This window comes from Lytechinus variegatus, chromosome 3 (genome assembly GCF_018143015.1).
Source record: "Lytechinus variegatus isolate NC3 chromosome 3, Lvar_3.0, whole genome shotgun sequence".
Taxonomy (NCBI): Eukaryota; Metazoa; Echinodermata; class Echinoidea; order Temnopleuroida; family Toxopneustidae; genus Lytechinus; species Lytechinus variegatus.
In genome coordinates, this window is record NC_054742.1 from 52146769 (window position 1) to 52161736 (window position 14968).

Consider the following 14968-nt stretch of genomic DNA (forward strand, 5'->3'; position numbering starts at 1 on the left):
GAATGTGCAGCCTACTCATGCCTTGTGTACTGAAGGCCCTCTCGCTCAGGAAACAGCAAGATTCTATGTGCTGGTTTTTGCATCGAGACCCACTTTTTGATCAAAGTTTCAATCAGGGTCTGTGCCTGCAGACTAATACGCAGAAAAATCCGGTCCAGGAATGAAAAATGTCAAATTACTCATTTATTTCTGAGATGCCCCCATCCACCGCCGAAAAAAATGGGGGGGGGGAGAAATATCAATATTATAATGGCCGACTTTGAAAACAATCAAGATGATTAATTTTTCACAAAGGGAGAAAAAAATGCACTATTTAAGTTTGTTGAACTGAAATTACCTTTGACCTTGATTGAGATTGAGAAACTTGTTATCAATTTCATATCTTTTGTGATATTAAATGACAATCTCATATCAGTTTCATTTAATTTGATCTAGTAATTTGAAAATAGTGAACAAAATATTTATTTTTAAGAGGGTTAATTGAACTGAAATTAACTTTGAGCTTGAACCAGAAAACTGTATTTATACTCATCACATGAACGCTGCAAACAGCACTCAGTTCTCGCTTCTGCTGTGCAGAAATGAATGAGAAATAAAGTAATGATAATATAATGCTAATAACAACAATAATGTCATAATTATTATAATAATGATTCTCATCTGCAAAAAGATCAGAATATCCAAGATTAATCAATCCATGAACAATGTATATCCTTTGTATAAAGCATTTGCAGTGTACTGCCATCGCACATACCCTTCAACCAGTAATGCAGTAAATCAACTTTTACAAATTCATTGAAATTCTGCCTTGTCTGACCGTCTTAGCATTATATTTGGCTTGAAACTTGCTGACAAAGCATAATCAAGCATCATCTGCCAGGGCAATACTTTCAATTTCTGTATATGAATATCAGAAAATTGCTACTTTTTGAAAATTCCCAACATTTCGTGAAAATTCCCAGCACTTCTTGAAAATTCCCGAAAATTCCCCAAATTCCCAATAAATTCCCGTTTATTCCCATGGAAAGTTCCCACCGCAAAAAATCCAGGGAATTTTACAACCCTAATTTCACTCATATTCTGTTGTCTTTTCTTCTACCCCCCCCTTACAATTGAACAGGGTGGGATGTATGTCTTTCAAATCTTTGATACTTACGCGGTGAGTGGCATCGCTCTACTCTGGATTGCTTTCTTTGAAGGGATAACAGTGAGCTGGGTTTATGGTGAGCAAGAGTATATTTGATCCACTTTTTATTAACGTAACCATTTTACCTCTGTGGTAACCATTTTCCTCTCGTGTAATCCTTTTACTCTCATGTATTTGCAGTCAAATATAAGCCTTATACAAAAGAACACATCGTAGGGAGGGGACTATAGCAAGCATCATCCGTGCTCGGTGGCAAGCGTTGATACTACTGGTATTTTTGTTTCATTTATAAACTATTTTCCAAAGTTATGTGGTGTGACCTTAATTCGCGCGTTACCTAACTTTTCGCACGGTTGAATATCTCAATATTACTATCTTAAAAAAACCAAAATGATATCACCAACGGAAAGAGCGACCCAAAATTACACAGTATGATAATGCAAGGTCTCAATTTGCGAAAATATCGGCAAATTTTGTTACCTTTTGCGTCCGCTCCAAGAAAATCCGATCTTCTCGACAAGCATCAAGAAATCGCCAGTTTGCAAAGAGAGGTCTCCAAAAATAAGTAAAATAAAATGTATACCGACCGAATTTATGATACAATTACTAGTATCTTACCTTTATCTGCTTGATTTCTTTTCTAAAGCTGTGCTTAACTTTGTGCGGAAACTGAGGTCACACTTTTTTTTATGACACCATTTTAGCCGAGCGCGCACTAGGCGATCGCCATGGAATTTTGAGACAGCGAAACCCTTGACCTAGTTTATAACTCCGTCAAGCGAACTCAACTTTAGGATTTTGCCTTCCGATTGGTATTTATGATTTTAATTAATTTTGTGTGAACTGTGAGAATTTTTTATTGAAAATCAGCTTCATAATATTTTTTTGAATGTGTGCAAATTATGGTTACCCCATCATACTCTTATCCCCTTTTAGCTAGTGTTAAATGTTCATCTGAATTGAAATTATTGTTACTAATATTTTGGGGGTTGGATACCAAGTTAGAAGTTCTAATACAGTTAATTGATACCGAAACTTGATGTAGTAGCTTTCACATTTTGTCAATTTAAATCGCTGTTATTGAACCTTTATATTAATGAAATGACAAAAAATTACCTGGTAGTAATTATTTCCGGTGTGAGATTTGAGTATTTCTCCATGTAAGCTATATATGACAAAAAATGTTTCAGGAGTTCTCTTTTACATTGTGAAACAAAATGTTAATCTATGTATGTAAACTTTGTACTATCAGATATAACCTGTGCTATGATTCTACATTATCATGAAAATAAATAGTTAGGAATTACGAATAAGTAAAAACAACATATTTTGACATGTTTTCCCCAAAGAACGTCAAGTACATACCACCAGCCTCTAAACCCATTCTGAATTTTGAAGAAAGAATATGAATTCTTTACCATTTTGAGTTCTTGTTTCAATATGATTCTACTATTTTGTCCGACTTTACTGGACAATCTTTTGGGAAATAATATTCTTTCCTATCTTTGAGCAAAACCATCTCTACTTTCCGTTTACATGGATTTGGGTCTGCATATTTTGTTTTTTATTATTATTATTATTATTGTTGTTGTTATTGTTATCATTATTATTATCATTAATATTATGTTATTGTTATTATTATCATTATTATTCTCATAACCTTACAGGTGCCAACCGATTTTATGACAACCTTGTTGATATGATCGGTTATCGACCGATTCCATGGTTTAAGTTCTGTTGGATGATAACCCTCCCCATTGTGTCAGTGGTATGTACATATTTTCTACCCTTCTTGTCTTTCTCCCCCCCCCCCCCCTCTCTCTGTCTCTCTCTATAGATATGTATGTATGTATATCTTATGTATATTTTGAAAACAAAATACAAGGTGAATGAAACCATCGTTAAATTAAATTTTCGCCCATAGGGCTTTATCGTACGAAAGACCATTAGTGCCACGAAGAAAAAAAACACGTAATCGTAATCTGTATATACAGATTAGTAGAAATAGTTGTTGTTTTTTCTTCGTGGCACTAATGGTCTTTCGTATTATCGGGAAATTATGCATACATGTATATATCTTAAAGTTTCACGTATTGGCATCAGTAAGGTAACAAAATAGTGCAGATGATAATGCCTTGATTGCCAATAAAGTTTTTATCATTCACTCGAATTCATCGACGGTCATCCGTCTTCTTCAGGAGTTCACAATGTGTGGCATCAGATCAATCAGAGAGTGTGTCCTCAGACAGATGTTGCTATGATGAATGGCTGAGGATGCGCGCCCTTCACAGAAACAACATAGCGCATGTTTGTGATGATCATCAGTTGCAGAATATAATGATGATATCAGGTTAATTATCATAAAAATCATAATTTTACAGCGAAAGTAAATTTTAGGCCTTTTGAAACGTCAGGTATACATCTATAGTTTTCTCTCTTTCTTCGTTCCTCTTATTCTTTGCATATAAATATGCTTTTAATTGTAATTTTCATAATATTCTGAGCAAACTTTGCACACATATCATGTGAAAAGCAAGAAAGAAAATGTTGATTAAAATTTTTGTTTCGACTTTTCTGAATGAATAGGCTATCTGGATCTTCAGCATAGTGACTTGGGGTCCCATGACGTATGATAAGTATGAGTATCCAATATATGCTGAAGCTATAGGCTTCTTTATGGCTCTCTCTTCTATGGTGTGTATTCCGATTGTTATGGTCTACCAGATATTTACAACTGATGGTACTTTCTTAGAGGTAAGTGAAGTAGCGCATGATCACCTTTTGTACCCTCTTTAAAATTTTCTCTTTTACTCTCACATGTGCGAACTTAATGGGAAAAAAGAACTATCTTAGCTTCACAATGATGTGTTCATATCTTTATTTATTATTTTTGTTTTATAAGATAATAATGTCATTGTGGACTGGATCCTAATTATGTGATAAACCATCCTCATCTCAAAACCATGACCGATCAATATAGAACTAGATGTTACCCAGTCAGCAGCAGATTTTCCTTCTAGCTAAAATAAATGACTTGTCGTGTGATAAATTTCAACCAATCACATGATTCGGATCCATATCACCATTTTATGAGATCCCTTTTTATTCCTTCATTATGCTTAATATGGAACTTTTTGTTTTGCTTCATAACTTTATCAGTTTACAGATTACGTGCACAGCACATGATCTCAACACCATGTTTTTTTTTACACACTGAATCCATTTTCTGGCTCTTTCACCAACCACGGTTTTTATTTCTTCTCGGATTTGAATGGCATTTGCCCTCTATATTGTGAGGGCAGTGCAACAATAAACGATTTAAATACCATTTCCCGAAAATGTTCCAGTATTTGGAATTATAAGTAAAGAGGAACATCATGACAATAGTCATAAACAGGAATTACGTTGTTGTACATCTCTGCTAAAAAAAATATGGAAAAGATTTACCATTAAAGCTAATCAACTCTGTATCTTGATCAGTCTATCATTCATGGGCGGGCACAAGGGGATCGGATTCTGTTATATCACGCAAACAACAGTGTAGTCAGATAAACCTTGCCAAAATATAAAATGATTTTTTTTTTCAACTTGTATTTGCATTTTTAAAAGTAATGTTTACTGCTTCTCATTAGTTTTGTTTGATGGCCAGCCGTTATATTATTCTTTTCTTTCTTTGCTGTCTTTTTGTTCTCCTTTTCAGAGAATAAAATTTTTGATAGAACCGTCAATAACACCACAGACTGAGGATTACTACACCGAGGCCCATGAATTGGAAAAATATTGACATGATCCAAGTCATTTATAAAGACACAGGGCAGCTCAAGTTCCAAGTCCGTGTATTGATATACAGACTGTAGCTATTTAAATGTTTAATATTATTATTATTATCATTATCATTACCATAAGTTAAAGAAGAAACATCCCTCCGAGTTGGTACTAAATAGCTTCTATTTCAGAGTAGTCAGTCTCCAAAGCCGCTTGTGCTTTCTTCTTTGTTTTTTTTTATTCGCTTACAGACCTAATATTATTGAAATTTTAATCTTAATTAAAATATTTTTTCAGAATCGTGTCGGATTTCAGATGATAAAAGATTTCTTTTAGCGGTTGATTTTTTTATATCCTTTTTTTTCACTTCTGTTTAACATGTATGATTTTCATTTTAGATAAGAATTATCATGCAGACTTACCTTTTAAATAATTTGAAAAGTATCTACTATGCAAATGCTCCTTGGGAGTTTGACCACTTCAACTATATCAAGTTGTGGCTTTTGAGGCTTTCTTTCGCTGCTGGCAGCTATTTGTCAGATTTCTTTCTTTTGTACTGAGGGGAATATCATGTCTGTTTGCGCTGCAAAGCAAGAAGAAAATCAGACTGTGTTTTGGCAGAATGATATTGTAATACTATGAATATATTTTGTTTTATATTACTGTTATATATTGACGATGTATTGCATATATTACTGCTATTTATGACCCTCATATGGTTATGGTTTGCAATTCTTTCTTATTCTAAAGACTACAGGGTGAATGCTCTTTTTTGTAAGAAATTTGTGAATGACTCTTAGTTGTGATTTTGTACGGAATACGTATACAAATTGAATCATGGCAACATGAGCACAATGAAGAGGTTTGTTATATAAAAATCGATACAGACATATAAAGCAATATTACACTCTATGTAATCTTATAATCTCAGGGTTTTTTTTTTCTATTTTGTCTTCTTCCTTTATCTTCATAATTTTGAAATGATATTAAATAGAAATAAGAGAAAATATGCGGTCTTCTGAAATAATAAAAAGTGAATTAGAATAAAAAAAATGTAAGTTTATGTAGTTGTAGTGTAAATTATATATAAATCAAACTGAAAGTGATAACATGAGTTCAGCTCGTGGATTTTTAATAGAATTTTAGACATCAGTGGCTCGCCTACCTCTGTCTATTTGAGATTTCAAAGGATAATTTTTCAGTTTCACCGTTCTCTAGCTCTGAAAATCTTGTGTAGACTTAGAATTAACGTAGAAATGAATTTCTGTACGAAGAAACCCGCATTTTAAAGGCCGTTATTTCATGGAATTTCGAGTTAATCGTGTTATGGTACTATTGGAACTTTGGAAGCGTCGTGATGTGAGCGGTTCGGACCCTCGCCTTGCAATCTGAGGTTCGGGTGTTCGAATTCCACCGCGGTCCAGCGTCCTCTAGCAAGGCGTCAATCCACACTTGCCACTCTCCACCCAGCTGTTTAATGGGTGCCCGGTAGGATGCCAAAGCCTGTATAATTATGTAGTATGCTTATTAACCGAGTCTTTGAACTCTTATTTGAATGCTTAAAGGGAGTGGAGAAAGTACTGATAACAAAATATTAAAAATGTTACTTTTAGAATGCTAATAACAAATAGGCGGTTTAGTGGTGAATTAATCATGGACTAAAAATATTATATTACCATGTACCTTCAGGCATTTTGAAAAATAGTTTAGGTATCATTCTGTTTCTTATATTTATTAAATTTAACATCTCAATTTGATATTAATGGTGAATTTTATTTTTTATTTAAGTGCTATTTTCTGCGTTTTCTCTCTTTTATAGGGAAGAAGGGAATTTCCAAGAATTTTAGATAATTATTTAGAATTTAGGAGATTGTTTAGAGTGTGTATAATTTCATTTGATTGCTGCAATTTTTTTTACCTTTTATACGAAAACGTTTTGTTGAATGTTGGTGATTCTTGACTTGGTATAGACTCATCTAAAAAGAAAGTTCTTGTAGTTTGAATGTTCGTATCGTAGTGAAAGTTCACCCCAACATCAGGCCAATTTTAACATGTTTAATTAAAAGAAGAAAAATGAAGGGAAGAAACCTTCAGATAAGGTGTTATACGTCCACCATATGCTGAAGTTTCTCAGTCATGTGTAGTTGTGCACGCGAGAGACTGTTATAAATATGAAGCTTACGGTGGTGGTGATGTAGAAATATAGTTTTAAAAAGTTATTTTTTTTCTGTTAAGTGTTTATCGGGAATGGTATATTATCAAACCCATATTTAGTTTTGGAAATCATTTAATCCTCTCTACAGGAAAGAAAACAGTGGCAGTATGATCCCAGTGTGGAGATGATTTCACACTGTGGTAACCTTTACAGTATGGGTATTTACAGGGTATGCACATAGTGGTCTATGTGAAGATGTGATCCACACTTTTTTTTAAAAGGGGAATCCAACCCAAATGAATAGTTGTTATTATCGGAAAAAGAAAAAAACAGACAGGGTGAAAGTTTTGGCAAATTCGGACAAACTATGAGAAAGTTCAGAATTTTTTAAAGTTGTAAAAATTGGTAATCGCTATACCCATGGCGACTTCAAATTGGCCACATTGGTGATGTCATGGTGATATTTTTTTTAAATTTTTATTTCAACTTATATTTTTCTTTCATGGAGATATAAAGCATTACATTGGTGATATTTGGATTACTGCCCCAGGGGAATAACTACTTAAGAAATAACCACAAATCCTTTATAAGTACGTACGGCCTATGATCAAAGTTGTCCTTTCCATTTGTCATAATTTACTTACCCAATCGCCAATTTGAAATTTGGCCTAATTTGGGGATCTCAATTTAAAAAAAAGTCATAACTTTCTTATTGCATGTCCGATTTCTTTCAAACTTTCACAATTCTTTAAACTTATTTTCTCCTTTCCCCCACAACATTTACGTCCAAGTTGGAAATTCCCTTTAAAATGTTTATATTGAACAGTGTGAACATAATTTGACATCACACTATGAACACCTCTATAAATACAAGTATGGTTGTTCACGGTGTGTTCACATCAGTGATGATAGACTATGCGACATTATTCAAAATGAACAATGTGAAGCTTGATTCACACTGTTAACACACTATGGGGGCGCAGTGTGTGACGCTGTTCTTCCCAGCAGGGATTATTCATCTTAAATATAGAATACGTGTTTATGTGGGTAAGATTTACAATTAAAATTCAAGGTTAATACAAAACAGTTCGTTTATTTTGCCTCTTATTTTTCTTATGAACCACTTCTGAAGCATGGAATCGGGCATGGAATGGACCGAGAATTTACAGAGTACAATTTTCGTATTTGCACAGACGAACTCCAACGCCGGGGAAATAGCATTTCGAACCCAAATTTTATTGGGATTCATTTAGTACTAATAAAAATCAGCTTAAAGATTTTTACACGACGCGGCTTTTCAGCAAGAGTATTATCATAGAGCTAGCTCCATGGTATTATCTTTATGATTATGGGCAATGTAGAAAACTCCCGTGAAAGCTGGAAAGTAAAGAGTGTGGTTGCAACGTTTCACCGACCGCTATGAGATTAATGATTAGTCTTTCGAAGCGACTTTGCATCAAGTCAGTAGACCGTAGCATCACTTGCATGGTTCCCCGTGAGATCTCCAGGGTTGAGAAATCAGTCACGTGAATAATCCTGACATATATATCTTAAAGGGGAATCCAACCCAAATAATAACTTGCTTTCGGAGGAAAAAAGGAAAAGCAGACAAGTTGATAGGTGAAAGTTTGAAAAAATATTGGACAAACAAAAAGAAAGTAATGAATTTTTAAAAGTTGTGAATATGAAGACTTCAAATTGGCCACAAATGTGAAGTCATAGTGATGTAAGACAAGGACTACTTTTCCATGTATTCCAATACTATGGCTAAAATGACATTTTCTATAATTTGAAGTAAAACTTATAAAGTTTTACTTCAAATTATATTTTTCTTTCATGAGGACGTAAAACAAAATAGGCCTACTACCTAGGCTATATTAAAGGGATGGTCCGGGCTGAAAATATTTATATCTACATAAGAGTAAAATTCACAGAGCAAAATGCTGAAAATTTCATCAAAATCGGATAACAAACAATGAAGTTATTGAATTTAAAGTTTAGTTGTGAAACCAGTTATGCACATCGTCATTAATATTCATTAGGTGGGCTGATGTTACATCCCCACTTTCCCTTCTCTTATGCTATTATATGAAATTATAAATGTTTCATTTTTTTCATACATGTGGTAAATAATGTGTCTCCATTATGATGAAGTAAGTTGCGGCAATAAAATAACTAATGCAGTTTCAATCCAATTATTTTAGTTCTTGGTAGAAAAATGTTGAAGAAACCTAATTTCATGTAATAAAGTACAAAAGGACAAATGGAGATATGACATCAAGTGCACACCTAATGAATATTCATAAAAACATGCCTAGAACTGTTTCACCGGAGTAATGCGAATGTTTAAAATTCAATAACTTCGTTATTTGTTGTCCGATTTTGATAAATTTTCAGCATTTTGCTTTGTGAATTTTACTCTATTTATTGAGGTAGAAATGTATCCAGCCTGGTCATCCCTTTAAGATTACAGCCCCAGGGGAATGGGTACTTAGGAGAAACCCACAAATCATGTGGCCTATGGGAAAGTTGTCCTTGCCCCTTGTCATGTTGCCAATTTGAAATCTACATAGTCTCGGGGATCTTAATTTTAAAAAAGCCATAACTTTCCTATTACTTAATTTTGTCTGATTTCTTTCAAACTTTCACATTTCTGTTTTATTTATTCTTCTTCTTTCAACCACAATATATTATGAACAAGGCTAGATTCTCCTTTAATGTACTTATATCTATGTTCTGGAGAAAATAAACAGGAATCCTTCGAAAAATAGTCTTTATATTACACAATCACTCACTATTTCTTTTGTATTTTATTATATGAAATATGAAATATGAAATATTTTTATTTTCTCGTCATAGTCATGTGGAATGAAATTTCATTCCTCCCTGAACACATGGAATTCCATTATTCTAACATTTTGTGCTTCAGGCAAGGAGGCCGTCCTAATCGTCAAATTCGTAAAAATTGAAATATTGTATAATTCAAACAATAAAAAACAAAAGAAATAGAGAGTGAGTGACATCATCGACCCTCTCATTTGGATGTAACTGACTCATTCATATAACTATTTTGTTAAAAATAAGCGAAACTCTGAAATGTCATAACTTTCTTATATTACATCCAATTTTGATGAAATTTTCAGCATTATGCTTATCTGATTTTCTCTATTGATTCACATCAACATTTTTCTGAGGTGGACTTGACCTTTAAATTGTCGGTTTGCTTGCTTTTCGAAATCAAGTGCGTCATCGTGTTCATGCCACGCGAGCGAGTGAGCGGAGTGAGCAATTTTCATCATAAAAATACGCTACATGTGTACTACAATATTAGCATGGCATGTATGTTCGATCATTTAATTTGCAGTTTATCTTGATCTTACATCGATGCTATCCCATTTATCACTATCAGATGATTGAGCGAAGCGAGTGAAGATTAGCAATCGCTCTTGTTTATTTTATTGTTGTTCTTGATATTAGAACTATTGACCGTTAAAATCTTAAAATGCTATATACATAAGTTTATTATGAATATTCGCCCTCATTTTACCACCCCAACAAAAACTTGATTTGAATAAAAAGAGAAATATTCAACACTGAAAATTTCATCAAAATCGGATGTGAAATAAGAAAGTTATGGCATTTTAAAGTTTCGCTTATTTTCAACAAAATAGTTATATGAACGAGCCAGTTACATCCAAATGAGAGAGTTGATGACATCACTCACTCACTATTTCTTTTGTATTTTATTATATGTAATATGAAATATTTTGATTTTCTCGTCATTGTGTAAAATGAAGTTTCATTCCTCCCTAAACACGTTGAATTCCATTATTTTAACATTTTGTGTTTCAGGCAAGGAGGTCCTAATGTCAAATTCGTAAAATTTGAAATATTGTATAATTCAAACAATAAAAAACAAAAGAAATAGTGAGTGAGTGACATCATCGAGTCTCTCATTTGGATGTAACTGGCTCGTTCATATAACTATTTTGTTGAAAATAAGCGATACTTTAAAATGCCATAACTTTCTTATTTTACATCCGATTTTGATGAAATTTTCAGTGTTATGCTTGTTGAATTTTTCTCTTTTTTATCAAATCAAGTGTTTGTTGGGGTGGACTTGTCCTTTGATAGAGCGAACGGGGACAAAAGGTCTTTGTCGTTAGAGAATTAATCACGAAAAGCCGTTATAATGCATTTTAAAGATAAGAAAATGGGTAAATCCCTCATTTTCCAAATACCTGAAGTTTAAAGAGAAATACGATTTCGCAAAAGGATTTAGAGGAATGTGCCTCTTATGTTTTACTGGTTTCCTAATATTAAGCATTTATCCCATCGATGCATTCACGAGTAAATGTTTACATATTATACAGGCAAAACTGTCACCTGTCTCTGGAGTCATTTTTAAACTAATAGGGTTATTAAGGTTTATGAATCGGACATTAAAATAAGGTTAGCTATTTCGAAGGCATGTGAAATTGGAATAAGCGCCATGGGTTAAGAAGGGCCAACTAATGTTAAGAGAATGAAAATAAACTGAGCAACTTTGAGGTCGGCCAAGAGACCAACACAAGTTGGCGCGCTTTAAACTTTGCTCTTGCAACATCGAATCGTCATTATAACAGTAAAACAACACACTGGCGAAGGCTAATTACTCTAAAGGGTATATACATGTCATTGGCCGTAAAGAGGACTTATACTGATTTCAAGCTACGAAACACTGAAGCGTGACTTTTCATGTAATTTCAAATATGTTTGCTATCCCATTTAAAGAATAACAAAGTGTTCAGTCACGTTTGGGATTTGTCAACAGGTCATGATGATCACAAATTACTTTAAAGAGGACATTGTAGTAGAAACATTCCCAATTGAAATTTAACGTAGGCCTAACCTACAGGTTGTGTCACTTGGGAACGTTTCGTGAAAAGACTTGTCGGACGTTTTATCTGACAATTACCATAGAAACAGTGCCTCTCAGCCAACCAGAATCAAGGAAAATTGTCAGATGCGACAACCTGGCCCGTTGCAGAAAGGGTTACGATCAAACGCAACTCAAAAAATATTGCGCAACTTGATTTTCATCCAATGAAGCACCCGTATTCGGACTTGCGCTTGATGTTGATGAATTGTCCCCTTGTCTTTGCAGTCTAAGTTGTGTTTTCCTAATAAATGTGATGAAGACGGTCTTAAGATCCAAAGATCTCACAACACAAGAACCTCGTATAGTATTCAACCCCAGGTGGTATATAAGGTCTAACATTAATCTTTAAAAAAGTCTGGCTATTTTGATGCCTACGAAACATGGGGGCTAATTTACGCCCCCCTCCCCTTTTTTTTAATGATCTTTAGCAATTTGGGGTCTGCGTACATTTACGAAAATGTATTTCGGAACCGCGATTCCCCGCGTCTCGAATCGGTACTTAAAGTTGCGCGAGATTTGATAGAAAAAGTGATGAAACAGGCCGGCGATCTTTTCGCGTTACAGACAGGGGCGTAATCAGCCAAAAAAGAAAAAAAAAGAGTGACCAGATCCCAGATCTAAAGTATCGGGTAAAATTTGTAAAAAGTTGCGAGCAAAAATTTCGACCTTTTTATTACACGGTTTGTGATAGATTTTGACATAATGTTCAGAAAATAATATATTATTTCACATTTTTCTCTTTTCTTTTCTTTTCTTAGTCGTGATTTGTTCCTATTTTGGGGAGCACCACTACCCCCCCCCCGCCCGTCTCATTAGGGTTAAGCAGTTTTAAGGCCATCCGGGTCACTTTAAACGAGGGTCTGGTGTTAAATCAAGATGCATGCTTCTCTATCCCTTTATTTGGTTGTCACCTGCACTGCCTCGATTTTTAGTCCCGACGCCAACATGAGTATGGAATTTTCTAAAAATTTAGAATTAACTTTAGTCCACCTTTGTGAATTCGGGCCATTGTAGCCATTATAAAGCGTCGAAAAGGACCCCATTTTAGGCACACTGGCGTCATACAGAAAAGAGGTTGCTTTTCTTCTAACAATCGCTGGTAATCTACGAAGGAAACCAGCCTTTTCTTACTTGACATCTCGGGTTGCCATTTTTTATAATGCCTTTTTTTTACTGGATTATGTACAGATTATGACATTCGTTTAGGGCACACGCTAACGTTTGGTTTGTCTTTGAAGGATAAGACGTTGCGTAGTTATAAAAGTGACTTAGAAAAGGCTTTATCAATGCACTTAAACAAACAAACAAACCCACGCACCCTCACACACACCCACATACAATATTTTAGATTTGAAAATAACATGGGTTGCATTCGTAATAATTGTAATGAATAGAATTAATACATTAATAACAAATGCTAATTTGGTGAAGAAAATGTCCCATAACATGCATAGTAACAACAAACTTTTTTACATTACCAAACTCGTGTTGCGGTGACACAAAATCATCATTCATGGGACATGGATGACTCGAAGTAAATTATATTTGTCTCGCCTGCATAGCCGAGCGACACTATAGGCGCCGCTTTTCTTACGGCGGTGACGACGGCGGCGGCGACGTCAACATTGAAATCTTAGCCAAGGTTAAGTTTTTGAAATGTCATCATAACTTAGAAAGTATATAGACCTAGTTCATGAAACTTGGACATAAGGTAATCAAGTATTACTTAAGATCCTGCCTGAGTTTCATGTCACATGATTAAGGTCAAAGGTCATTTAGGGTCAATTGACTTTGACCATATTGGTGGTATTTGTGGAATAGTCATCATAACTGACATTTTATAGATCTAGTTCATGAAACTTGGACAAAAGAGCAACTAAGTATCCCTGAACATCCTGTGAGAGTTTCAGGTCACACGATCAAGGTCAAAGGTCATTTAGGGTGAACGAACTTTGATAATGTTGGGGGTATTTGTGGAATTTTCATCGTAACTTTAAAGATCTAGTTCGTGAAGCTTGAGACATAAGAGTAACCTGTGTCCCTGAATATCTTGTGCTTTTTTTCTGGTCACATGACCAAAATCAACGGTGGTTTTTTTTTAGGGTCAATGAACTTGGGCTGTGTTGGGGGTATCCGTTGAATTGGCATAATATCAACTTAGAAAGTTTATGGATCTACACATTTAGTTCATGAAAAATAGACATAAGGGTAATTGATTGTTTGCACATGGTCACATGATCATAGTCAAAGATCATGTTGGATCAATGGACATAGTATTTTATCATCATATGAGTGTTTTCTTTTGTGAATAATCATTTAATAGTTGTTTTCAAAGTCAGCACTGCTGCTGTATCGAATCGCGTAATGCAGGCGAGACTGCCAGAGGCGCTCCACTTGTTTGCGTTTTTATGACACTTCAAGGACTTGGGTTGTTTATCAATTTAGACATCCAACTTGAAGTACGGTGCTATCCCGAATTGAGTGCTTGGTGAAACATCAAGAGAGTGTTACATCTTAATAGGCGTTAGGATGCTGAGACAGGGGGACATCTTATCTTGCTGTGTCCCCCCCCCCACACACACACCACATCACACACCCTTTAGGGGATCGTATACCCATTACTACGATAACTGCAACCCCGAAAAGCTCTTCGATCATAAGAAATACTCAAATTTAAATATCAAAGAAATATATTCTGAAAATAAATATTAATATCGGCCTTGTGGCATATTTTTATGTAAAAAAAATCAGGTAGTCCCATCCCATTCCCTCCATCGCCTAGAGTCCTCACCTTCATTCAGACACTGTTGACGAACTTCTATAAAATTTCTATGGGACAGGGTAGATGGTTGGAGTAGACTATGTAGAATGAGAATCCGGGTTTGAAGTTGCATTCTCAGTCGTAATTTCATCCCTGGGCAAAGTTCGAGTAGAAAACTTGAATTGAAGATAACCGGGAACATTTCCAGGATTTGGGGAA

The 14968-nt window shown here is 34.7% G+C and overlaps 1 protein-coding gene across 1 annotated transcript in view; it reads left to right on the forward strand.

Moving 5' to 3' along the window:
• Positions 1 to 7747, forward strand: part of LOC121411317 (sodium- and chloride-dependent GABA transporter 2-like) — a 51080-nt gene extending 43333 nt beyond the window's left edge. The window contains exons 12-15 of the mRNA XM_041603979.1: positions 1121 to 1223; positions 2815 to 2915; positions 3734 to 3901; positions 4848 to 7747. Coding sequence (XP_041459913.1) covers positions 1121 to 1223; positions 2815 to 2915; positions 3734 to 3901; positions 4848 to 4931 — 456 coding nt within the window. The 3' untranslated portion in view covers positions 4932 to 7747. The remainder of the gene's footprint in view (positions 1 to 1120; positions 1224 to 2814; positions 2916 to 3733; positions 3902 to 4847) is intronic.
• Positions 7748 to 14968: the final 7221 nt, after the last annotated feature.